The 23,877-nt window shown below is 45.2% G+C and overlaps 1 protein-coding gene across 1 annotated transcript in view; it reads left to right on the forward strand.

Annotated features, from left to right (window-relative positions):
- Positions 1-23,877, forward strand: part of LOC103801765 (peroxidasin homolog) — a 42,207-nt gene that overhangs the window by 14,365 nt on the left and 3,965 nt on the right. The window contains 15 exon segments of the mRNA XM_009074194.1: positions 3,142-3,213; positions 3,464-3,535; positions 5,910-5,981; positions 7,527-7,598; positions 9,172-9,341; positions 11,448-11,565; positions 13,154-13,323; positions 13,806-14,078; positions 14,232-14,348; positions 16,474-16,632; positions 17,727-17,839; positions 19,005-19,161; positions 20,909-21,017; positions 21,769-21,926; positions 23,218-23,876. Coding sequence (XP_009072442.1) covers positions 3,142-3,213; positions 3,464-3,535; positions 5,910-5,981; positions 7,527-7,598; positions 9,172-9,341; positions 11,448-11,565; positions 13,154-13,323; positions 13,806-14,078; positions 14,232-14,348; positions 16,474-16,632; positions 17,727-17,839; positions 19,005-19,161; positions 20,909-21,017; positions 21,769-21,926; positions 23,218-23,876 — 2,491 coding nt within the window.

Here is a 23,877-nt window from a genome sequence, read left to right on the forward strand (position 1 = left end):
CTTTCCAGCCTCTGTCTGCCAGAGCATTTATTCCCAGCAGATCTGGTTAGCAGCAGATCTTGGCTTTCAATCCTCTAAGGTTAGCAGGACTTTGGGTATTTTTACTATGGATTGCAACTGGGATAGATAGCCAGGTCATGCCAGGATTCTACACACTTCTCTGCCTGGTGACTTGCACAGGAGTCAAGGAGTAGACACCTGTGCAGAAGCTGTCAAAGTCTTTCTAGAAGCCAGATGTGCTATCTTGTCTCTTAATTTCTCTGAAAGCAGCATTTTGGAATATGTGGATTATGATGGACTTCATCAATTATCTCACTTTTGAGCTCTTTCCAGGACTGATCCTTCCATTTCAATGGGGAATCCTGAGACAGGAAACAGAGATGGCTTCTTCCATACACTTTTTATTCTTAAATCAGCAATGAACACATTTCTAAGTATCAGACGATGAGATAAGAGGCCTGTGGACTGCCTGCCATCTGAACTTCCAGAATTCATCTGATTTGGCTGCATCACTGATTACACTCCCTTGAACTGTCCAAAATAGCCAAGACAAAAAGAAATGGATTAAGTTAATGCTTTTAAATAGAACCAAGATACTGTCAGACAACATGTTGCAACTTGAAATTCCCCCTGGACATAAGTCCTGGTCTGAACTCCTTTCTTAATGCAAGATAATGGTCAGTGAAGGAGTCCAGCTGTTGGTGTGACCTTGCTCCAGGACCTGCTCACCTGGTGGTTGTCACCTGTCCCCTGTGAGGTGAGTGGCCAATGCCAGTTGCGTGATGGGACAGGTGCTCACATCCATGTGAATGATGTCAGTGCTGGCACCTACCTGTCAGCCCATCTAGCATCCTCAGAAGTGTGGCCAAGGATCAGATAACACAGAACAAGTTGCCTTCATCCTGCTCTGGCTGAAGATGAAAGCACACTGATATGGGCAGGGAAGGAAGTCTGCACGGCTGGTCCTGTGTTGTCTTTGTCCTGTGGGTAAATAGACAAAAGCTCTTTCCTGTGCAGCTCTCAGGCAGTTATTTCCAGTCCTTGGGTGTTCAATCATCAAGTAAACCTTTGGGTTGGTCAGGGACTGTATTTCCACTCAGCATTGCTGGCTGTCAAAACAGGATCCTGTGTTCCAAGGTTTTGACATAATTTTTGCATCCTTGTGAGTGAAATTGGGTTGTTTAACCTCAGCTGTACGTATTGAGCCATTGCTTCCATCTGGGCAGGAGCATTCTGCCTTAATCTCTTCAGGCTGCTTGTCCTCATTCCTATCAATGTGGACTTTGGTAGTGGCATCCACATCCAAGGTACCAGGGCAGCTAATCGAAGGAAGATAGTCAAGTCAAGGATAATGAGATTTTTCTCAAACCTTTATTGTCTGACTTCCAAAGTTTCTTTGCACTTGAGTTTCTCATGTGTTTTTTGGACCCTCAATGTTATTCTCCACCTGAGAACAAGCTGGTGGAAAGCTGGTGTGACTCAGGTGCCTGGTAGCAATTTGTGATGCTGCCACCACAAGTGTGTGTTTCTGACATCTTTTATCTTTTCTATCATCCCTGAGGCATTTGATTTTATCTTCCTTTCCCACGTTTTCTACCATTTCTCCCCATCTCTTTGTCTTTTCTTTCCATCTTTTACCTGCACAAACTGTTTTTCCCAGGAAGGGACCTTGTCTTGTAATGCCAGAGGCTGACTGCTCTATTTTCTCCAGCAAAGTGGGATAGAAGATTGGGCTTTACTACTGGGAAAGTGCTGAACTGTCTTCTCACCTGCTGCCTGACAGCACATCATCCCTGAGGAGCAGAGCTGTTGCAAAATTCAGCTTGTAAAATAGACAATGCACATTCAGTGCATGTATTGAAGTTGACCCAACTTTGTAAGGTCTGGCTGCTTGCAGAGGGAATTGCAGTTTTTCTACAGCACTAGGAAAAGAAATCTTTGCAGTACATAGTCACAGCTCTCCTTTCCATCCACAGCTCCATTTAGGAATTTTAAAAAATAGTGTAGCTGGTGAAATCCTTGCTCTGGGTTGTTCAGCTCTAAGCTCCACCAGCTCTGAGCTTTGCCAGATCTCAACATCAGTGGGATACCACAGTGAAAGACCCACAGGAGTGTGGTTGGGCAGCCACAATGAATAGCTAAACTTCATATATTAAAGAGCTATTTATAAGTGATTTATTGTGTATTCTCAAGGCTGGGCTTGGCAGTGGCTGCAGAAGAGGCTTTTTTAGCATTCAGCTGCGTGGTTACCACTGCTGCACACAGTGTGGTTGTTACAGGGTTGAGCTGTTTCTGGTCACTGGCAATGGTCATCATTTGCATGCACAGTCATGGCAACTGCACATACAAGTCAGAGGTTGCTTGCCAATGTGATGTGGTCCATAGGCTCTGTATTAAAATCTGGCACAATGCTCCCTAGATCCAAAGAGGCTGTCTGAGAACCCTCAGCAGTCAGAGCTGAATCTATTTGTTTCTCATTTGCAGATATTGGTATACCAAGTGATGAGAACAAAGCTGTTACCATTTTATAGCTGCTATAACTCCACTGTGAACTGGTATTTTAAATTGCATTTGTACTCTTCAAAACTGGCTTTGCTCACATGTTGAACAAAACTAAGCACCTCCAAAACCTATCGTGGTTGTACAAGAGTAGCAGCAATGATTTAGTATCTCCCTCCTCTCCACTTCCTTCTGCCTATGTCCCTTCCCCTCATCCCTTTCCTGGCCAAAATTGTAACTTCTGGGTGAAAACCACCAAGGTAAAAGGTAAGAAAAAGACTTTGAATACTGTACATATTGGAAGCACTTGGCACCTCTGGGCAAGAAACCTTCTCATTGACTTGGCTGGTGTGAGTATCCAAATTTGATCTGCTAACCCCTTCAAAACCCCTGGTGGTGTTCAAGGCCAGGCTGGATGAGCCTTGAGCACCCTGATCTAGTGAGGAGATGTCCCTGCCCATGGCAGGGGGGATTGGGACTGGATGATCTGTAAGGTCCATTCCAACCCCCAAATTCTATGAAATCCTAAATTCTGTGACACACAGGCTCAGGATTTTTCAGTGTGTATCCAGGAACAGAAATACCACAAATCTCACATGTGCTGAATTCACCAGTTGTGTTCCTCTTTCTTGATTTGAACAGGCTGCTGAACAATAATCAGATAAAACAAATTGTGAGAAGATCCTTTGAAGATCTGGAGAACCTGAAATACCTGTGAGTTGGTAGCTCAGTAATTTCTTACCCTCTTTAAAATTTAACAACCCACTTTGAATGTTTGCCAGTCAAGGACATATTTGCTGTTTGGAGTTCCTGGATGTTAATGTCAGAAGTATAAAACATTGCCCTTGAATCTAGTTAGCAAGCTCTGCTTTGGGTTGAGATTCATTGCTGTTTCTTGTGTCTTTTTAGAACACTAGTGCTGATCAGTGGGACTAATGCTTTTTCCTTTCTCTCCTTTTGAAAGCTACCTATACAAAAATGAAATTCAGAGCATCCAGCAACATGCCTTCCATGGGCTCCGTTCCCTGGAACAGCTGTAAGTACAGATGAGCCTTGGTTTTTGCTGTGTGTGATGTCTGTAAGAGCTGATTTGCTCCCTCCTCTAACCCATGTGCTGTGTTTCCAGACGTGAAGAGTACCAGACACTTAGCAAGGGGTAGAATGAAGCTTCTAATGTTTTGTCATCTAGATTTGCCAGACTACACTGGGTTCATTTGTAAACAGCTGGTCCCAGTACTGGTATAGGAATTATTTGCTTCATTGGAGAACAGGGACCAGAGATGAAACTGTTCTAATTCATGGATTGTCCCCAACAGCAGTGTTTATAGGGCTGGAATGTAACTAAGGATTTTGCTGTAAAAGGGAGAGGATCCAGCTTGTTCTCCAGGTTGACAACACTAGTGGACAGAGTATAATGGGAATTTTCAGGCAAGCCTAACAATAGGTGTGTCCCCAACCTTGTGTGCACTATGGTTTTTCATCAGCCAGCTGAGTAAGATGCCTGGGAGAAGACAGAGGAAGCTGAAACTGGCTCTGAGCTGAGCTTGGAGAGCTGATGCTGGCCACAGGGACCTTTCAACAATGAGTGTTCCAGACTTGATGTCACGAATAAAAGAAAAAAAAACCAAACCCAACAAAACCACAAAACCAACAAACAACCCACTGAAAGTCCCATCTGTTTTCAATCTCAGGCAGGCACAGGTCCAAAAGAATTAGCTTTGCTCAAATCCTACCCTGTTTTCCTGTCTGCCCCCCAAGCCAGCTTTTCAAGAAAAAGTATAACCCGATTGATAGACAACATCAGATGCTTTCCTCAAGGTCCAAAGCAATTTCAGCAGACATCTGAGACTGATTAGAGCACGAACATCTCTTCCCCACTGTGACCCTCCACTGCAGAATCTGAGTCACCATCTCCCAGTTTGTGCTCTGATACTGGACCATTTATCATGAGCCTTTCCATTACAAATCAAACAGTCATGTGGAGGCTTAGGCAATTATTTCTAGATGCAGTCAGCTACAATAGCAGAATGAGTATTTGGAGATCTGTGATTAATCTGTGTCTGCTGTGAAATTTATGCCTGTGTAAAATAAGGGGGAAGAGTTTAGGCAGATTTGAAACCATACAAAATGCATCTAAAGGTCAGGAACGTGTCGGTTATGGCTGTGAATGTCACAGCTCATGGGAACAGAGAGTCTCAGGTATTGTGGTTGTGGCTCTGCAGACCACAGGTTTCTTTTGTTGATGGCAAGGGATGGGCAGAAGGTCTCCCAGGCCTCTGGAATAGCAGGTCACACTTGAGATTTTAGTGGAACTAAAATCATAAACCTGTATTAGCAAGAACTGGGCAGTTCCTGTTGTGTGACATTCAGATCTGAGTGTTGCAGCTGACTGCACCATCTCTGGTTTTGGAAGCTGTGCCTTCCCTCCACAGAACACAACAGCCCCACAACAGCTGTTTGGAGAACTTTCTGCTCTTGCTGGGTGGATGCATGTGCTGGGAGCCCCTGTTAGAATCACAGACAAATGCAGGCTGGGAAAGACCATTGGATGTCTCCAGTCCCACCTTCAGCAAGGACCAATTCCAAAGTTTTATTGGGTTGTTCAGGGCCTTTTTCTACGAAGTAATTCTCATCAAACTCATAATCCAGTCAGATGTGCTGCAATTCCTAGTCTGGGAACAAATGCCTTGTAGTAAGGATTTTTCTTCCTTTCTGACAATGCAAGGATGTGTTGGGAAAGGCAGGGAAAATTCCTGTACAGTGCTTGGATGGGAGCTACTGCTGATGGGTCTCTATGGACAGTAGTTTCCTCCTGACCCTTAATAGTGCAGCAGGCAGTTGACAGTGATGGTGGCCTTGGGCTTCAGGGAAGAACAAATCTGCAAGTCTGTCTTTTTTTCTGTCTGTGTTTTTATTTATTAAGAGTCAATAATTGACAGGATAGGGAAAAGCCATTTGGCTACTATGCTTGCATGAGGAAAGTGGAAATACTGAACTGGATTCTGGCTTCTCTCTTTAGGAACTGCAATGATAGGACAAGGGGTAATGGGTTCAAATTAAAGGAGGGGAAGTTCAGGTTAGATATTAGAAAAAAGTTTTTTACTGTAAGGGTGGTGAGACACTGGCACAGGTTGCCCAGGGACGTGATGGCTGCCCCAACCCTGGCAGTGTTCAAGGTCAGGTTGGATGAAGCCTTGAGCAACCTGCTGTGGTGGGAGGTGACCCTGGCCAGGGCAGGGGGTTGGGACTAGATGTCTCGACTAGGTAAGGTCCATTCTAACCCCTAAAATTCTATGATTCTCAACATCTGCCCTGAGATGTTGTGGTGACCAGTTAAGGGACATTGGTGGATTGATCTGGGAAGATCTTCTCCCTTTTAAATTGCAATCTGTGTGATTTCTGTGTGACAGGTACCTGCATTTCAACAACCTGGAAAGTCTGGAGCTGGATACTTTTAGTGACCTGCCTAAACTTGAAAGGCTGTAAGTAAAGATGAGGCATTTCTTGGGTGTAAGGTGGGTGAGGAGAAGGAGAAAACCCCTTCTTTTTGCAGAACACTTTTGCTAGCATGAAGTGTGATCTTCAAAATGGAGAGAAATGCAAAAAGAAATGTCTTTAAAGGGGATTTTACACATTTGCCAAGTAGAAGGGTGACTGAGAATGTGAAGGCAATTTCCCATTTTATGTTAATGTTCAGGTTTCCATCTAAACAGGGGTAAATCTGCTGAAAGCCCTACAGCTGGCTAAGCCAAGCAAAATTTTACCTGATCATAAGGTCAGCAACATTAGTCACTGCTGGGCAGAGTGTGAAAAAAAAAAAAGGGGATGGAAAAGGGATAAAATCAGAAGAAAATCTAACAAGAAAAACATGCATTCTTCTTGAAAGCATCAAGGAAGTGGAGTCCTGTGTCTCCTGCTCCCCAGGATTACTTCTAGTAGTAATGTGGCCACTAGGACAAGAGACCATGTAGTGGTTCCCACTCCATGGTGAAACCAACGGAGCCATCTGTGCTGCATGGAAATGTGCCTCATATCCATACATGCCAAGGAAATAAAATTGTGGGATCCCACACCCTTAGGAAAATTCAGACCTGGATCAGTACACCATGGCTGATCTCAGTCACTGTATTTGATCCAACAAAAATGCTGGATATAAATTTTAAAGGAAGGTTTGTCAGCATCCAAGCTGGGCAACCAGGCTGAGCTCGGGTGCACATGTGTGTGCAGACATTTGCATGCAAGCTGTGCTGCTTTTGTGTTTCTCTCCTGTTCCACCATCTACTAAAATGGCTTCATATCTTTTATCAATGGTCTCTTATTAGTTTTAGATGTAACCAACCTGACTAAATTTCCTCACCATTATAGGAATGGGGAGTTAATTATCTCATCTTCGTCCCCACTGATGCATTTTAGTGCAATCAGGATTTTTCTCTAAGATCTGGGGAGTGTTATCTGTGTGCTAAGACTCTGGAAATGAGAATTTGCCTCAATTTTTCTCTGAGATAAACCCAGCTTAGGAAGCTGTTGTCTGAATCAGATTTACTGGTGGGTTTGGGGTAATAACTGCACTCAGTATAGGGCACAAGTCATTTAGCATCTTCTCCTGGAGCTTTACTCTGATGATTGCCCTTGTAAAATTGTCATGTTATCTGCAGGGGGGGAAGAAAATGTCTCTCCTAACCTGGAGCTGACCCAGGCACAGAAAACAGAGGGTGGGTCTGTTCTGTGGGGATTTGGTGCCCTTTCTCCTCCCCTTGCAGTGTAGCTCTAAGGTTGGTGTTTAAACCTGTTACATCACATCTTGACTCACCATTTCCAGCCCACACCCTCTCTCCTCTTTGGCATATTGCATCGCACCCACAAATGGCTGAAATCCCTACAGCTCATGGAAACAAACACAGAATATAAAAACTAAGCTCCATTTTGATGTGCAGCCTTTGCATTTAAACCGAGTTTTGACCTGGGATGTTATCATCTGTGTTGTACAAATACTGAATAATGTTTTGGCATGGCTTCTCCCATTGCAGATTCTTGCACAACAACAAGATTTCCAGGATTCATCCAGGGACATTCTCTCAACTGGAATCCCTCAAACGGCTGTAAGTAAAAAACATTGCCTGCAAAGAGCACTTGTTTATCTTCCATCAGATGGCCAGGACCTGAGGAAGAATGTGCCTGGTTGGCAAAGCTTTTAGTTGTTGGACTTCTAAGGCCACTGCTAAGTTTATAAAACAGTTTTGATTGGACCTGAAAGCTTATTTAACCAGTTAGAAGTTTCTTTATGCTAGTGTCTAATTATAATCAGCTTACAGCTTAATAATGCCACAGGAATGAACATTCCTGGAAACTCTTCACAATGCTTTGAACCCATAAAACATCCTTGAAAAATGTAGAAAGTCTAGGGCATGGATATGACCTCCATCATGTCTGTAGATCAGTTTCTAACATGGAAGGAAAACTCATAGTCATAAAAGAAAAGTCTTGTTCTCTAAATTGAAAATACTCAGAGGTGTGCCAAGGTGCATGATTCCCCTTCCATGCAGGAATTCCCCAGTGTGTTATTCCCACATAGCCTGGCTGTCTCTTAAGCTTACTTCTTTCTTGCTTAAACCCCCAGAGCTTTGCTTTGGTTTTATGATCTCTGGAAATAAGTTCTATGATGTGTTTGGGGGAAATAAAATGCAAAAGGTAAAGAATTTTGGTGTTCTGCCATGATTTTCAAGTACAATAAAATAATGTGTTTCTCACCAAAGCCCTCAGTGATTTCTGCAAGCAGGTAAAATGCTTCACTTCTCTGTAAGAGGGAAAAACTTGTGAAATGCTGTGTGTAGGTGTCAGAGAAAAAGCTGGGGTGGCTATAAAATGCTCTGTCATGGCCTTGTGTGAAATCTCACATTCTCAAATATGTGATCCTGAAAGCATTAGACGTTTCTTCCATGGTTTTTTTTTTTTTTTTTTTTTTTGATGGCCCAGACCCATTGACTGTAAAACTGTCAGTGGGGAAGGAGGCATAAAGTAATCCCTCTCTAGCCCTTCTTTATCCTTATGGATAGCACTGCACGTAGGAATGAGGTCAGTGGAGGGGAGAGGATGGGTGCACTGGGAGGTCACCGGAGCTGCATTTGACATGGTTCAGGCTTATGTTGCAGTAATAAAAGTTCTTATAGTTGTGCATAAATGCTACAACCTCTCACAGCTGGTTGTAGAAAGGGACTGATGTGATGCACACATAAATCAAGGGGGAGTTTTTTTGGAGCTGAAAGAGAATGGAAAACTGTGGCAGAGACAGTGTTATCTGCTGTTCTTATAAAATTCAGTAAAGACTGGAATTTCCTGGGGGAAAGCCCAATATTTCAGTGTCTCTCTCTGCCTCAAATTAGGCCAAAAATTCATAATTCAGTTTAACTGAGTAATTTTAATTTGAAACTGGACTGACTGATGGGTATTGTTAGTTTTGAAACAAAATCTTTCTGCTTAGTTAAGCATCCTATTTAACCATCCTGGGAATGAGATATCTCAAATTTTCATTTGGGACATGATCAAATGCAGGGAAAAACAACCAAGTGACCCTTCCTTCACTCTGGAGGACTGTTCCCCTCCTGTGTCCTGGAGAAGGAGGCAGCACAGCAGTTGGAGGCTGTGAAATGAGCTGCCTTCTCCTCGGTCTTGCAGGCGGTTGGACTCCAACGCCTTGTTCTGTGACTGTGACTTGATGTGGCTGGCTGAGCTGCTGAAGAAATATGCTGAGCAGGGCAGTATCCAGACAGCTGCCACCTGTGAGGCTCCTCGGGACCTGCACGGCCGCTCCATCGTCACCTTGACCGCCCAGGAGTTCAACTGTGGTGAGCGAGGTCAAACCCCTCCACCAGCCACCCTCAGCCCAAGGCTTTGGTCTGGGAATTGCTTCCTCCACCCCTTTTCCTCCTCCTTCCCTGTCCTGGCATTCTGTTTCTCCCTCCTTTACTGCTGAAATGGGAAAATCCCATTGGGTTGCAGGAGTTGTTGGGATAACAGAGAAAGTTGACAGTCGTGGGGGGGTTGAAGGCAGCTCTGTTTTGGCTGGTGGGTGTTGTCTTGGGTTTAGATAGAGTAGGGCTGGTAGAGGAGCTGCTGCATTGGTGGCTAAACCAGTCACCAGAGGAAATGTCCCACATTAGGCTGAATGGAAGGGAAACACTGGGAGAGCTGCAGTGGCTGGAAACACAACTGGAAACCTGTGTGAGCACATAGCAGATACGTAGCTGAATGCTTTGTTTGACTGTGGTGTGGTGAATAGCATTTGCTAGGCTGTTATTCTTTAAATTTAGAATTTTAAATGGAGATTTGTTCTGAAAAATTCCAAAGTTAAATATTTCATATAGAAAAAGGCAAAACTCTCAGTGGAGGCTGGCACAAGTGTTGGCTGTGGTTCCATGGTATTTCCCCACTGGTAGAATGAGTTTGAGAAGTTCCCACTCACATGGGCTGGCTATTAGCATCCCTCCTGGATATGCCAGTCCAGCTGTGTGTGGCTGTGCTGAGAGCCAGATGTGTGAGCTCAGCTGGATTTTGAAGAGCTCTCCCTTGAATTCAGCTTTTCTCCTATGATTTAAAAAAATCTTGACCATTTCACAGCTTAATTTAGGGCACAGCCATGCAAAGAGTTGAATTGGCACAAATGGGTCTGTGACCTCAAGGGAGAGGGGAATAGGAAAGGTCTAGGGAAAGCAGCTGGGGACACATGGAGTGGGACCTGCTGCAAGTGGCTGTGCCACACAACAAGCTGTCCCTGACACACACCCAGTGCCACAGTACAGCTGTTAGTGCAAATTTGTTCTGGTTTAGGCATGGGCACACAGTGGGATGTTTGTAAAATTAGCCAGAGCACCTGGTGGGAAGATTTTGCTGGCATTAGGCTTTACACTGGTTGTGTGCCAGCTGGGAAAGACAGATGATACATAATTCAGCACAAAGCTCTAATGATGCAGGCAGCTGATACCTGAGTCAGTCCAAAAGCTGCTGGCACCAGTTAACCCACTGCTTGGAGCAGATGTGAGCCACAGGGGCAAATCTGCACTGGTTCAGCATTTTGTTCTATGGGGCTGTGCTGGGTTTGGGCTGTGCTGGCATTGCCTTTGGGGATTACTTGACAAGCCATTAACTTGTGGTCTAAGGAGTAGGGGCATTGACCTTCCACTGCAGGAGGTGGCAGGTTCTCAATTTTAGGAATAATCCAGCTGGTTTTACTGGATTACTGGTGAGCATGCAGATTGTTCAGTGGGTGAGTATTCTGCTGAATCAAGATCAAGCACTCCAGAGCTTGTACATAAACTCAGCTCTATTTTAGCACATCCTTTTGGTGTTTAACTTGCTTAGTGCTTGAGTACATCTTACAGTGAAGCACATAATGAAAGGCTTGGCTGGATAGGGATCAGTTGATGAATCAGGGACCTAATGAATGGAATCCTGTTGGGAGGGAGGTGGTGTAGTTTGCAGGGAGCTGGCACTGTGTTCAGGTGGAACAGGCAGCTGCTCAGAGCAGCAGGCTGCCAGGGCAGAAAAACAACCCAAGTGAGGTTGCCACTGACTTCATTTCTTATTTTGGGGGAGACAGGGACCAACTCTTGGGGCAGCTTTAGTGAACCAGTGTACAGTCAGGTCTGTTTTTCTCAGTGCTGTGGGAGGTGCTGATCCACTGCCCAACACACTGGGAGTAGGAACAGCCACTTGGATTCTCTGGGGCTTTTAGTGGGTTCAGATGGACAATGCAATTGCCTCATGACATTTGCAGGTGTTAGTGAGAAGTTTTGAGGTTGCTCCAGGTGAATGCTGTTGTGCCTGGGGCACTGCTGGTGCCTGTTTACTGGGGCATTGCAGGATGGGTGCTGTGTGACCTATGACACCTTGTTTGGGCTGGAAGTGGTTTTGTGCTGCTCTAGACTGGCTCGTGTTCAAATGCTGTTTTTCAGAGAGGCCTCGAATAACCTCAGAACCCCACGATGTTGATGTCCTCTTGGGAAACACAGTTTATTTCACCTGCAGGGCAGAAGGCAATCCAAAGCCTGCGATTATTTGGCTGCACAACAAGTAAGTCACACGCAATGAGCCCTGGGGTGGCAAAGGTTTTCAAGCACTGAGCTCTTCAGTGCTCGCCTGTAATTACCAAAGCTCTTTCACACAACGTTAAAAAAGAGAAAAAAGAAATGGCTCTTCCATGGGTTGTATTTACCTTCCTTTTAATAGCATTCTCTGGTGGCCACGTAATCCAAGTGGTGTTTTCATCTGCGTTTGAAATTTTTCATCTGCGTTTGTAATGGATTCCAAGAGCTTATAACTTTCCTATAAACATACTCTGCAGGCTGAAAGCAATTGTCTTTTGATCAGGAAAAAAATAAAATTAGTGTTTCATGTTGCTCTAAGCCACCATGCTTGCAATTTGTTCACTGCTGAAATGCTTCTAGGCTCTAGGTTTTTAAAACTAAAGGCCAATTGTGCTGGAGAATGTGTTGGGGTGGGTTTTTTTTCCAAAGGGAAAAATTGCTGTGCTCCACTGAAAGGCAGAATTTGCAGATCAGTGTATAGGTTATCCTTCTGTACAGCAACACAAAAAAACCCAGGGCTGTGCTAGATGCCAAAGTGTTCTGGGAAATGCTGCACAGTAAAATATTCTGTGCTCAAGCAGTTGCCCACTGTGGAAGTGAAGTTGCTTTGCTGCTTTACGAGCTTCTTGTCTGTGGGAGCCTGAGCAGGGCTTGGTTATTAATAAAAATGATCAATGTGTGCTTCTTCAGCAAACCCCCCACCAGGCAGAGTCTCAGCCCAGAGCAAAAGTTTATGGCTGAGTTAAGTCCCCCTGGAAGGAAGGTTTTGTTAGGGAAATGCTGGCAGGCTCCCAAAGACAGCATTGTAAGAGGGGTAATGATAATAAATGTTCCGCAAACGAGATATGACTGGAGTGAGGAGACATCAGGGGAATGAAATAAATGCCCTGCAAGCATATTAGTTTGCATAGTGGGTTCAGCCTTTGTCCTATGGGGAGAAAGGTCCCTTCTCCCTTTTCAGTCATCTGCAGCCATCCAAGATTCCTTCATGCTGGGACAAATGGGATAGAGCACTGGGACCTTCTGCCATGGGCTGGGATCCAGGAGTCACAGGTCATTGCAGAAAGAGGGAAGATGTTTCACAGCTCTCGGGCTGGGTCGGAGTCCAAGCTGTGTTGGGGTCCCATGGTGACTTACTCAGAGCTTTTTGCTCCCCTGAGGCCTTTGAGCATTGAGTTTGAATAGAAATGGCTGCACACAATAACAATATTAATTCATTATTATACTTGCACTTAGCAAGTAATGAGAACAGGCTTTCTGGGCCGAGAGGCCCTGACAATAGCAGTGATGCTGTGGCATGGGAACAGTGTGCTCTCCTGATGGGCTGTAAATGTCGTGTGTAATCAGTGGTGAGAGAAAAAGCAGCTCACCCAGGGAGTAAATCGGAGCTGGAGCTGCAGTTCAATGCTGTAAATCAGAACTCTTGCTGTAAATTTCATGAAGTCTCAGAATACCTCCAAGAAACACCAAGTTAATGCATTGCAAGCAAAGCTCTCCCACCCCCTCCAACAGCTTGAGGGCAACCACCAGTCTTTACTCCTTTCAGATTTTTCCTATTTGTGGCTGTTTTTCAGTAATAAGATTGACATGAAAGATGACAACCGTCTGAACCTGCTGCAAGATGGTACCTTGATGATCCAGAATACCAAGGAGTCAGACAAAGGCGTCTACCAGTGCATGGCCAAGAACATAGCTGGGGAGGTCAAGACACAAGAAGTCGTGCTGCGCTATTTTGGCACCGCATGTAATTGAGCTTTGTACACCCCTTGAAGCCCCAGCTCAGGTTGGGGATGGGAGTTGAGCTAAATCAGTCAGTCCCAGCTTTGTATATGCCAAGATGTTCTTGGTGTGCTGAGGGAGAGAATGGCTAACAGTGTACTGTGGCCTGAGCTTAGGAGGTTCCTTCACTGGAGTGGGAGAAGGGGGATTTAGGGATTGAAGGTAGTTTGGGACTGGGGAGGGAGTTCAGAGGCTGGGATGAATTCTGCAGCACAGAGGTGTCAAGGGTGAAGGGGATACAGGAGTGGGGATGCCCAAGCACTATGTGATTGGGTGTGAAGAGGTGGTAGGAGGAACTAGCTCTGGGGGCATTGCTCACAACCAGGATTTGGAGGTCAGGGAAGAGCCAGGTGACTGCTAACTGGGTTGCATGAGGTGTCCCAGCAATTTCTGCCCCTAACTGAGCAGGCAGCAGAGCTGGTTTCTGAAGCATTCATTTCCTTCCAGCCAAGCCCACTTTTGTGATCCAGCCACAGAACACTGAAGTGCTGATCGGGGAAAGCGTCACTTTGGAGTGTGGGGTCTCTGGGCACCCCCACCCTCGCATCAGCTGGACCCTTGGCACAGGCTCTCCCTTACCACAGGATTCCCGTTTTGCTATCACCAGCTCTGGAGGACTCTTCATTCAGAACGTCACCTTCTCAGACCAGGGGCAGTACAACTGCAATGCCAGCAACTCTGAGGGATCCATCCAGGCGACAGCAAGGATCATAGTGCAAGGTGAGAGTCCCAGGATGATTCTATGATCATTTTATGACATTTCTGGGACACAGTGTTTGGTCAGAGTGGTGTATTTAAGCCCGTGCTCCCATGAACTCCCTGAGCTTGCTGCCTGAGTGTTTCCTGCTGCTTATTCATTGCTTTCCTCTCCAGATTCTCCCAAGTTTCTCGTCATTCCCACTGATCAGACAGTAACTGAGGGACAAAGTGTGGATTTCCACTGCTCTGCTGAGGGTCACCCTCCACCTGTGATTACCTGGACAAGGGCAGGTACTGCCTCACTTGACTCAGGGTTTCTCATTTCCATGGGATGTGGGTGGGAACAGCTGAGCTGATGATCCAGGGCGATGACTTGCAGTGGTGACACAGGACAGATGGTGATCAGCACAGACCTAGTCACACTAGGAGGCGTGTTGTAGATCACCAATGATCATGTTAAGCACTGAGGAAGGAGCCTCTTAGATCTTTGATAAATGAAGCCAGAAAGGAGTGTGCTGATTTTCAATCAGCCTGAAACCCATGGAAAGCCTTAAATTTCCTCCTGCAGTCACTTCCTACCTCCTTTGAAAAGGCAGGGTCTGGACACTCCGAGCCAGTAGGTATCAATCACAGAACTGTTCAGGTTGAAAAAGACCTCTGAGATCATCAAGTCCAACCATTAACCCAACACTGCCATGTTCACCACTAAACCATGTCCCTAAATGCCACATCTACACATTTTTTTTAACACTTAGAGGGTTGATGATTCCACCACATCCTTCAGCAATATCACCACGTGCCACCTCTCTGTCATTGTCATTGACTTGCTGCTCTTGGGGATCACATTGCAGAAGAGCACCATTCAGTGCTGACACACCTCAGAGCTTTCTTTTAGCTTAGGAAAAAGGACTTTGGGACAACAGGTGGTGGTGAACTTTGAAAGTCTCAAATAATTGTTAGCGCTGGCTCCACTGAACTGATCTCATCCAACACTTTCTGGGACAGAAGCCAATAGTGCTTGGCCCAGAGGTCCTCCAACTTTTCCTTATGCTTCACAAGCCGTAATTAATGGTTTAGTGCTGTGGAGAATTCATGGCTATTGTATTCCAGCTTCCACAGCAATGGCCCTGATGCAGAGTTAAGAAGGAGCAGCTGAAATTCTACTCCACCAGCATGTTCTCCATCTCCTTTAACTTGTTTTCCTCCACTTTCCAGAAAATATAACTTAGAGATGAGGCAAGGAGCACAGTGACAAGGAGTAAGGTTCATAACTGTTTTGTAACCAGGTTTACACTCAGCAATCCAAACATCACCAGGTGCTTTCACATGCTAAAAGCAAGAGGACAAGTGATAAAGCATAGCTTGTCTCAAAGCCACTTTTGACAGTGGGGGTGGATTTTGGTGTTTGGGATGAATAAGTAGAGCCCTTATTTGGAGGAAAATGGAATATTAAAAATAAATGTTGCTAAACTGAGAAGTTTTAATAATTTTGTTTGGGTTTGGTAAAGTAGTTTAGTTCTCAGCTTGTCTCCCGAAATAGAATATTGGAACAAGTTTCCAAACCAGAGAAAATCAAAATAACAAATTTAGAAAGACAATTCTAAATCGTAGAATAGAATAGAATCATAGAATCAACCGGGTTGGAAAAGATCTCCAAGATCAAGTCTAACCCTACCATGGTTACTAGACCATGGCACTAAGTGCCACATCCAGTCTCATCTTAAAAACCTCCAGGGATGGTGAATCCACCACCTCCCTGGGAGCCCATTCCAATGCCTGAGCACTCTCTCTGTGAAAAATCTGTTCCTAATATCCAACCTAAACCTCCCCTGGCAGAGCTTGAGTCTGTGCCCTCTTGTCCTGCTGCTGGTTGCCTGGGAGAAGAGACCAACCCCCACCTGACTCCAACCTCCTGTCAGGGAGTTGCAGGGGGTGATAAGGTCTCCCCTGAGCCTCCTCTTCTCCAGGCTGAACACCCCCAGCTCCCTCAGCCTCTCCTCATGGCACTTGTGCTCGAGTCCCTTCACCAGCCTCGTTGCTCTTCTCTGGACCTGCTTCAGCCCCTCAATGTCCCTCCTGACCTGAGAGGCCCAGAACTGCACAGTATTCAAGGTGTTGCCTCACCAAATGTTTCCATTTATCTGATGAAACAGCTGGTGTGGATAACTGAACACGGATTTGCTCTCCATCAGGTGTCACTAAATCTACAGGTTGCACCAAGAAAAGACTTAGGAAGAAGGAAAAAGGATTCCATCTCCTTGCCAAGTGCTTAGACAAAGCAATCAATGTGCTAAAAATGGTATTTTCAGGGTGATTGCTGCCGTGTTGGGAAGGGAATGAAACTCATAATTATCACGCAGATCCCTCCAGTGCTGGGAAATGTCACAGAGGATTAACAAACTGCTTGTTTGCCCAGGTGGTCCTCTGCCAACCGACCGGCGGCACAGCATCCTGTCCACGGGCACCCTGCGGGTGGTGCGGGTGGCTCTGCACGACCAGGGCCAGTACGAGTGCCATGCCATCAGTGCCATCGGCGTGAGGACCCTCCCGGTGCAGCTGGCAGTCACCCCACGAGGTAAACTGCTAAATAACACACTGTCTGACCAGGCAGGGAAGTGCCCTGTTTCCTATGGGATTGGGTTTTTCTTTTCCCTGGGAGCAGACATCAAACTCTGAGAGCTCCATCAGCTGGTGGGAGACGTTCGAGAGGTTTCCAGAGTGTCAAGGTTTGTGAATCAGGATAAGCTGCTTCAGTTTGGGAGTTTCTTAATGATTTTCTTAATGCCAACCCAACCAAAAAAAAAAAAAATCGTATTAATTAAATTCATAGTAATTTTTTTCTATTTCGATTTTTTATTTTTTCCTACAGAATTAATTGTAAGATTCTTTTGAAACTAAAATATTCTGCAAGCCAAAATGATTCCTTCTCGGAAAAAAACTTAACTCTGGCTCTAGATACTTTTGTCTTTACCTACCAGGTTATAGGTTCAACCTAAATTTAGGTATTCTAAATTCAAGCCTCTGTAAAATACAAGTCACACAGGAATGCTTTTGCTTAATGAAGCTTAATGAAAGCTTAATTTTTTTTCTTAATTTTTTAAACTTTTGCTTAATTTTCTTTTTGTTCCCATATAAATAACTGTTCCGAATAAGCAAATTCCCTGCTTGTTCACAAATATGGTAGGATTTTACTAATTGCAGACTGGAGGGAAGGAAACTAACTAGAAACATGAAATTAATCAAGCTTCAAGCACAGAATTCACAATATATTTTAAGACCAGCAAGATCAATGCAATTATTTCATCTGACCTGACTTAACACTTGCAGAGAGCCTCATCTGATAAATCCTGAATCAAGTCACGATCCCTTCAGCTAGAACATCTTTTCTAGAAAGCCTTTGAATTAACGATTTTCAATGACACAGCACATTCCTGTGTAATTGCCCCAAGTAGAGAGTCAGAGGAGCAGAAAATAATGAACATAAATTACAGAGAGCTTGGTAGAGAGACAGCACAGGGTGAACTGTTGCCCCTCTGCAGAGCCCTTGCGAGAGCAGGAGGGAGCCTGGCAGCTCTGTTTGCCCACGCTCAGATGTTTCACACACAGATTTCTCTATTTTCCTTGAAGCATTTCTTGCCCTTGGTGACATTTTTTTCCTGTATTGCACAGTGATACCTGTGTTCCTTCATCCCCCCCAAGATGTGGTGGCAGAGACAGGCCAAGACATTGCCATTACCTGCTCTGCCCAAGGAGACCCACGGCCCACCATAACCTGGGTCAAGGTAAGTGATGATTTCACATGCTCAGGGGACATTAAACAACTCTCTCCTTCAACACCTCTCCCAGCTCCACTAGTTACATCAGTTCATGCAATACACATGGGATAAATACTGACATTTCCACTGCTTTGTTTTTTTTATGGTATAAAAGAATGTTGTGCTTTCTCAGGCTCAAAGCCTCTCAGCATATATTCTCATGTTCTTCCTTCCAAATGAGTCACTTGAAGCCAGTGACATGCCAGGATGTTAGAAATGCTTTATTTACCATCCCTGGAAAAAAAACCCCAAAACCTGAAAACTGATTTTTTCTAAGTAGTTTGTCCTTATTTCCAGGTTTCCCACTGGTGGTACTGGATGATGCTGGTTGGCTCCAGCTTTGATGGGGCAAAGCCACAATCCTTCAAAATCATGCTGCTCTTTTCAAGAATTCATTAGATAAAGTTCTTCAGACTTTTTTCCTGCTGTGCTGTAGTACAAGACCTGGGCCCTTCCCTGTTACCTGTCCTGGCTTTGAGCACAGTCAGGCATGGAAAATACTTGAGCCTCAGTTACCCCGCAGAGGTCTGGTGAGGGGTGACCTTGCAGCTTGCCTTGGGCTCCAGCTGACAGTGAGAGCAGAAGAAAAGAGCCTGGGAGGGAAGCAGAACAAGCATTAGGCTGAGACAGGGCAGCAGAAAGATGTTAAGAAGCAGGAGAAAAAAAAAAGAAAACCTAAAGTCACTTCTGCCACCAGCCAAGCTGAGACATCGAGTTTGAGTGATGCTACCAGAGCCAGCAAAAATTGGTCTCTGCAGCTCAAGCCCAGCAAAAATCCATCAGTTTCAGGTTGTCCCAAAACTGAAGAGGTTTAGATTTAATTATGTGCTGTGAAACTCCTGTGACAGCGTCAGGGCATGGCACTTGCTCCAGCCAGTCTGTCTGTGTGGGGTGTCTGTGCCCTGCAGGGAGTGCCTGGGGTGGCCCAGGGTGAAGGAACTCAGCAGGGACCTCCTCACAGAGCAGGTGTCCCTGGATGGCTTTCTGGCTTCTCTGGAAGAGCAATGCTAACATCTGGTGGCCACATTCGTTCATCACATCCATCTCGGGCTTTGCTGAGCAGGCTGAAGACTGGGCTGGTGGGAAGCTTTCCCTGCTCTGACACATTTTCTGTCTTTTGATGGTGTAACAGGAGGGTATCCAGATCACAGAGAGTGGCAAGTTCCACATCAGCCAAGATGGGACCCTTTCCATTCAGGATCTTGGTGTGGCTGACCAGGGCAGATACGAATGCATAGCAAGGAACCCCTTTGGCTTCACCTCCAGTGCCATGCAGCTCACCATCACTGGTATGGTATCTCCTGTGGTGCTCCCAAGTCTTCTCTTGCTCTCATATAAGGAGAGGAAATGCTGTGTTGACATCTACACTTTGTTTTCTCAGCTGAGCTGCAGTTCCTCCCTGCAAAGCCAAAGGTGTTGTCTTAAACCTCCTCCTGCAAGCCCAGCTGTCAGTGTACATGTAGTTATTGCCTCTGCTGGGAGGGAGAAACTTATTAAAAATGTGCCAACATGCTCACAAATCATCACCTGACCATAACCTTCCATGCCAGGGGAGGGAGGAGCAGAAAAACATTGTTGCTGCACATACAGAGGTTTAAATGTTTTTAGTGTTTGCTCAATCATAGAATCAAAGAATCACATTAAGGTTGGAAAAGACCTCCAAGGTCATCAAGGCCAACCTTTGACTGAATACCACCACTGGGGATGGGAAATAAGTTGCTGGTTTTTGGCTCCTGCTCCGTGTGTTAGGAAAGGTGTAATGAATAAGGAGGAGTTTCACTCCTCTGCTGGTCAATCCAGAGGTCAAGAGTGGAAATTATACCTCATAAAGGGTAAGGAAAAACTGGCAAGGGGAAAAAAAATCAAAGGCAAGCAAAAAAGTTTAAAATGTAAGCAAAGAGCTGTTCCAGCAATAGCCAGTGTGGATAGTGACTCCCTTATGAGATAAATTTAGTAGCATTTTCCATACAGGGGTTATATGTAAGGAGCTGAAAATGGTCTGAAATTTCTTTGTTGTTTGAAATTATTCCCGAGCCAATTCCTGTGATTTATTCTTGATGGGTGCCTCATTTACCAGGTGGCTGTGGCATACTCTGGTAACCAAATGGGAACTGGTTGGTTCAGCTGTGACAAAGGCCCTACCTGAAAAAAATGCATCCTGTACTAATTTTAAAGAATTAATGCATTCACTTCTGAAAGTATTCAGAAAACAGCTTTCTTTTCTTATTTAAAGTGATGTAGCTGATGTGTTTACACTAACTTTGAACTGATTTATTATAATACTTATTAGTTATCAATTATCAATAATTAGTAATTGAAGTGTTTAACAAACAGACTCTGTGGAGACCTCAGAGCAACTTTTCAATACCTGAAGGGCCTACAAGGAGCTGGAGAGGGACTCTGTGTTAGGAACTGCAGTGATAGGACAAAGGGTAATGGGTTCAAACTGAAGGAGGGACAGTTTAGGTTGGATGTGAGAAAAAAAGTTTTTTACTGTAAAGGTGGTGAGACACTGGCACAGACTGCCCAGGGATGTGGTGGCTGCCCCAACCCTGGCAGTGTTCAAGGCCAGGCTGGATGAGCCTTGAGCAACCTGATCTAGTGAGGAGGTGTCTCTGCTCAGGGCAGGGGCTTGGGACTAGATGATCTGTAAAGTCCATTCCAACCCCTAAATTCTATAATTCTATGATTATTTTGGGTTAACCCACTGTGATTTTAACATTTTCTTTTCTCTGTTTAACCACTAACCAAAACAGGATTTTATTTGCAAAGCTCTACAGGAGAAAACTCTGAATACATGTCCACAGACACCTCTTGGAGAAATCACCTTCTTTCTCAAGCAGTTCATTCATATCTTCAGAACATCTGCTTAAAAAGATAAATTCATGGTGTTTATATTGCAAATGGAAACACAGTTTGACCTGCAGTGAGGTCACTATGGGGTTTGTGCTGATATACAGATTTTCTTGAGCTTGGAAGAGCAATTAATATCAATTAAATGTAGGATGTTTTGTTCTTTCTTTCTGCTTTGGAAAGCCACAAATGTCGGCCGGAGCGGTGACACGTTTGTAGCCACATCCATACTGGAGGCCATCAGCAGTGTGGACCACGCCATCAACTCAACACGCACCGAGCTCTTTAGCAAGTAAGTGTCTGAAGTGCCTCAGTCTGAGACTTGAGGCAGAAAAGTGATAAAAACCACAACAAATGAAGCTCTCTCAAAGCTCATTTTAGCACTGACAACCTGCAAATGAAAGCTACGGTATCGTGAAAAGCTACGGTCTTGGAGGTTGAAGTTGCACCAGGTAGGCGTAAAGGTGTAAGGATGTGACAGAGCTTCACAACAGGCATTTGGGATTCTGGAAAAATGACTACGTGAATATCACCTCTCATGTCACTTTTGTCAGCTGGAGTTGGCTCTGGACATAGTGAATAGAAAAGAATCAGTGTAGTCATTTAAAAATGCATCTGACTTTATGCAGCGTGAACAGAAATCATATAACAGTTCTAACCATTTCCTCAAAGAAAAATGGATTCTTGAGGGAATGGTGATTCCCTCCTCTTCCACCCCAAAACATGTTTTTAGTGAAAGGATGGATAGTTTGGATTAAGCCCCCAAACCTCTGGGTTTCAACTGTTGGAAAGTGAAAAATAAATTACTATCACAGAAAAAAACCAGAGATGCTGAGGGAATTAAACATGTGCATTCTGCTGGAGAACAATATCCTTTCTTTAATAATCTCCAATCTGCAGGTAAGCCATGTTGTTCTCATGCACTAGTTTGGGGGCCAAGCACCAGATCAGGCTTAGAGTCTTACTGCCTGTAGAGTCTCATTGCTCTGAGCAGAGCTGACCAATTTTAATGTTCCTGCATCACTTTTACTTCCTGGAAACAGACGCCCCAAGACTCCCAATGACCTTCTGGCTCTCTTCCGCTACCCCCGGGACCCCTACACCATCGAGACAGCCAGGGCAGGGGAGATCTTTGAAAGGACCTTGCAGCTGATTCAGGAGCATGTGCAGCAAGGGCTCATTGTGGATATGAATGTCACAGGTAGGAGAGATTTCATTTCCCTTCTTAACTTTGTGCATAGGATGAAATGAGAACAACAATGTGTAGACATCCAGGAAGTTTGAAAAGTGCAACGATGTACCAAAAATCCAGATAATGTTGGCTATATCAAGAAATGTATTGTCTGGGTTGCAGTTCTTTCTGTATCTCATGGTTTTCCTAACAGCTGGAGGGCTGGTCTTGTGTTTACTGTACAAGCTTGATACACAGGAAACTGTATCAGTTCCACATTTTGGTAAAGGTTTCTTGGCTGGCTATGAAACCTCTAATCTTTAAAAACAATTTATCTATCTCACTGATAAAGGAGTACCTTTGTGGGGCTGAAGTTCAGACCCTCAGCAGCATGGTCTGAGATGTTTCCTTCCCTCCAAGTGACAACAAGGACAATACTGTGAACTCTGGGCTATTTAAGTGTCATAATAGAGGAAGGAGGATATCACTCCTTTGTCTCTCTACTACTTTGACCTCTTACCTACAAACTGAGGTGGGTTCCTTTTATCAAGGCAGGATAGCAAGAAACAAAACAGTGTAACACCTAAAATACTTTGTGAGGTTCAAGCATCCAGCAGCTGGATTCCAAAACCTGCTAGCTGGGACTTCCTTGGTATACAACAGACTTTCCCATACACTGCATGTTTCTACCTTTACATGTGAATCATCATGTGGCAGGCATGTATGTTTGGGGCCTATAAATACTTTTTCCTGCCTGGATGTATTCCACGTTGCGAGGAGCCTCACTCCAGGTGTCAGACCTGGGCTGGGCTGGTTGGACTGTCAGTCTCTCCTCCTCATTGCCCTGTCAGCATCCACAAAGTGCAGCATTATTCAGCTCTTTCACACAGCACAGCGCCCTGGCAGTCACCCACGGCTCCCTGCTGCTTGTCACGTAGAGTTTGGATGGGTGATGGAGCTCAGGGATGCAATAATAACCCAAAAGCCATAAAATAAACCTAGAATGGAGACCAAGACCACCCCCACAGTTTGGTCTGCCAGTCACAACATTTCTGGTTTCCAGCTCTGTGCGGTTTATACTAAACTCTTTTCCCCTTTTTTCTTCTTTTTTTTCTCCCTTTCTTTTCTTCTTCTAATATGATTGTGTGCTTCATTTGCTTTCCATGAATTGCATGGCAACACCACACTCAGGGATCTGACCTTCCCGTGCCCATCCTGACAGTCTCAACAGTGGCTTTCACACAGAGCCCTTACATGGGACGGAGGGAACCAGGTGGCTACAGGTGATGTCTGACCTGGTGCTTTGCCCTTCCCTTTGCAGGCTATCGCTACAATGACCTGGTGTCCCCTCACTATCTGAACATGATTGCCAACCTGTCGGGCTGCTCTGCCCACCGCCGCACGCCAAACTGCTCAGATATCTGCTTCCACAAGAAGTACAGGACGCACGACGGCTCTTGCAACAACCTCCAGCACCCAATGTGGGGTGCATCTCTCACAGCCTTCCAGAGGCTCCTCAAACCTGCCTACCAGAATGGATTTAACCTCCCCCGTGGGTTTTCCTTGGCAGAAGGTGCCAGAGATCTGCCCCTTCCTCTACCGCGCCTTGTCTCCACCGCCATGGTCGGGACTGAGACCATCACCCCCGATGACCAGTTCACACACATGCTCATGCAGTGGGGCCAGTTTCTGGACCATGACATGGACCAGACAGTGGCAGCTATTAGCATGTCTCGTTTCTCAGATGGAGCTCCTTGCAGCGAGGTGTGCAGCAATGACCCACCGTGTTTCTCTGTCATGGTCCCCACCAATGACCCTCGCGTGAGGAACGGGCGCTGCATGTTCTTTGTCCGCTCAAGCCCAGTGTGTGGCAGTGGGATGACCTCCCTGCTGATGAACTCTGTCTATGCCAGAGAACAGATCAACCACTTGACATCTTACATCGACGCCTCCAATGTTTATGGCAGCACAGAGCAGGAAT

The sequence above is a fragment of the Acanthisitta chloris genome, unplaced genomic scaffold, assembly GCF_000695815.1.
Source record: "Acanthisitta chloris isolate BGI_N310 unplaced genomic scaffold, ASM69581v1 scaffold35844, whole genome shotgun sequence".
NCBI classification, from domain to species: Eukaryota; Metazoa; Chordata; class Aves; order Passeriformes; family Acanthisittidae; genus Acanthisitta; species Acanthisitta chloris.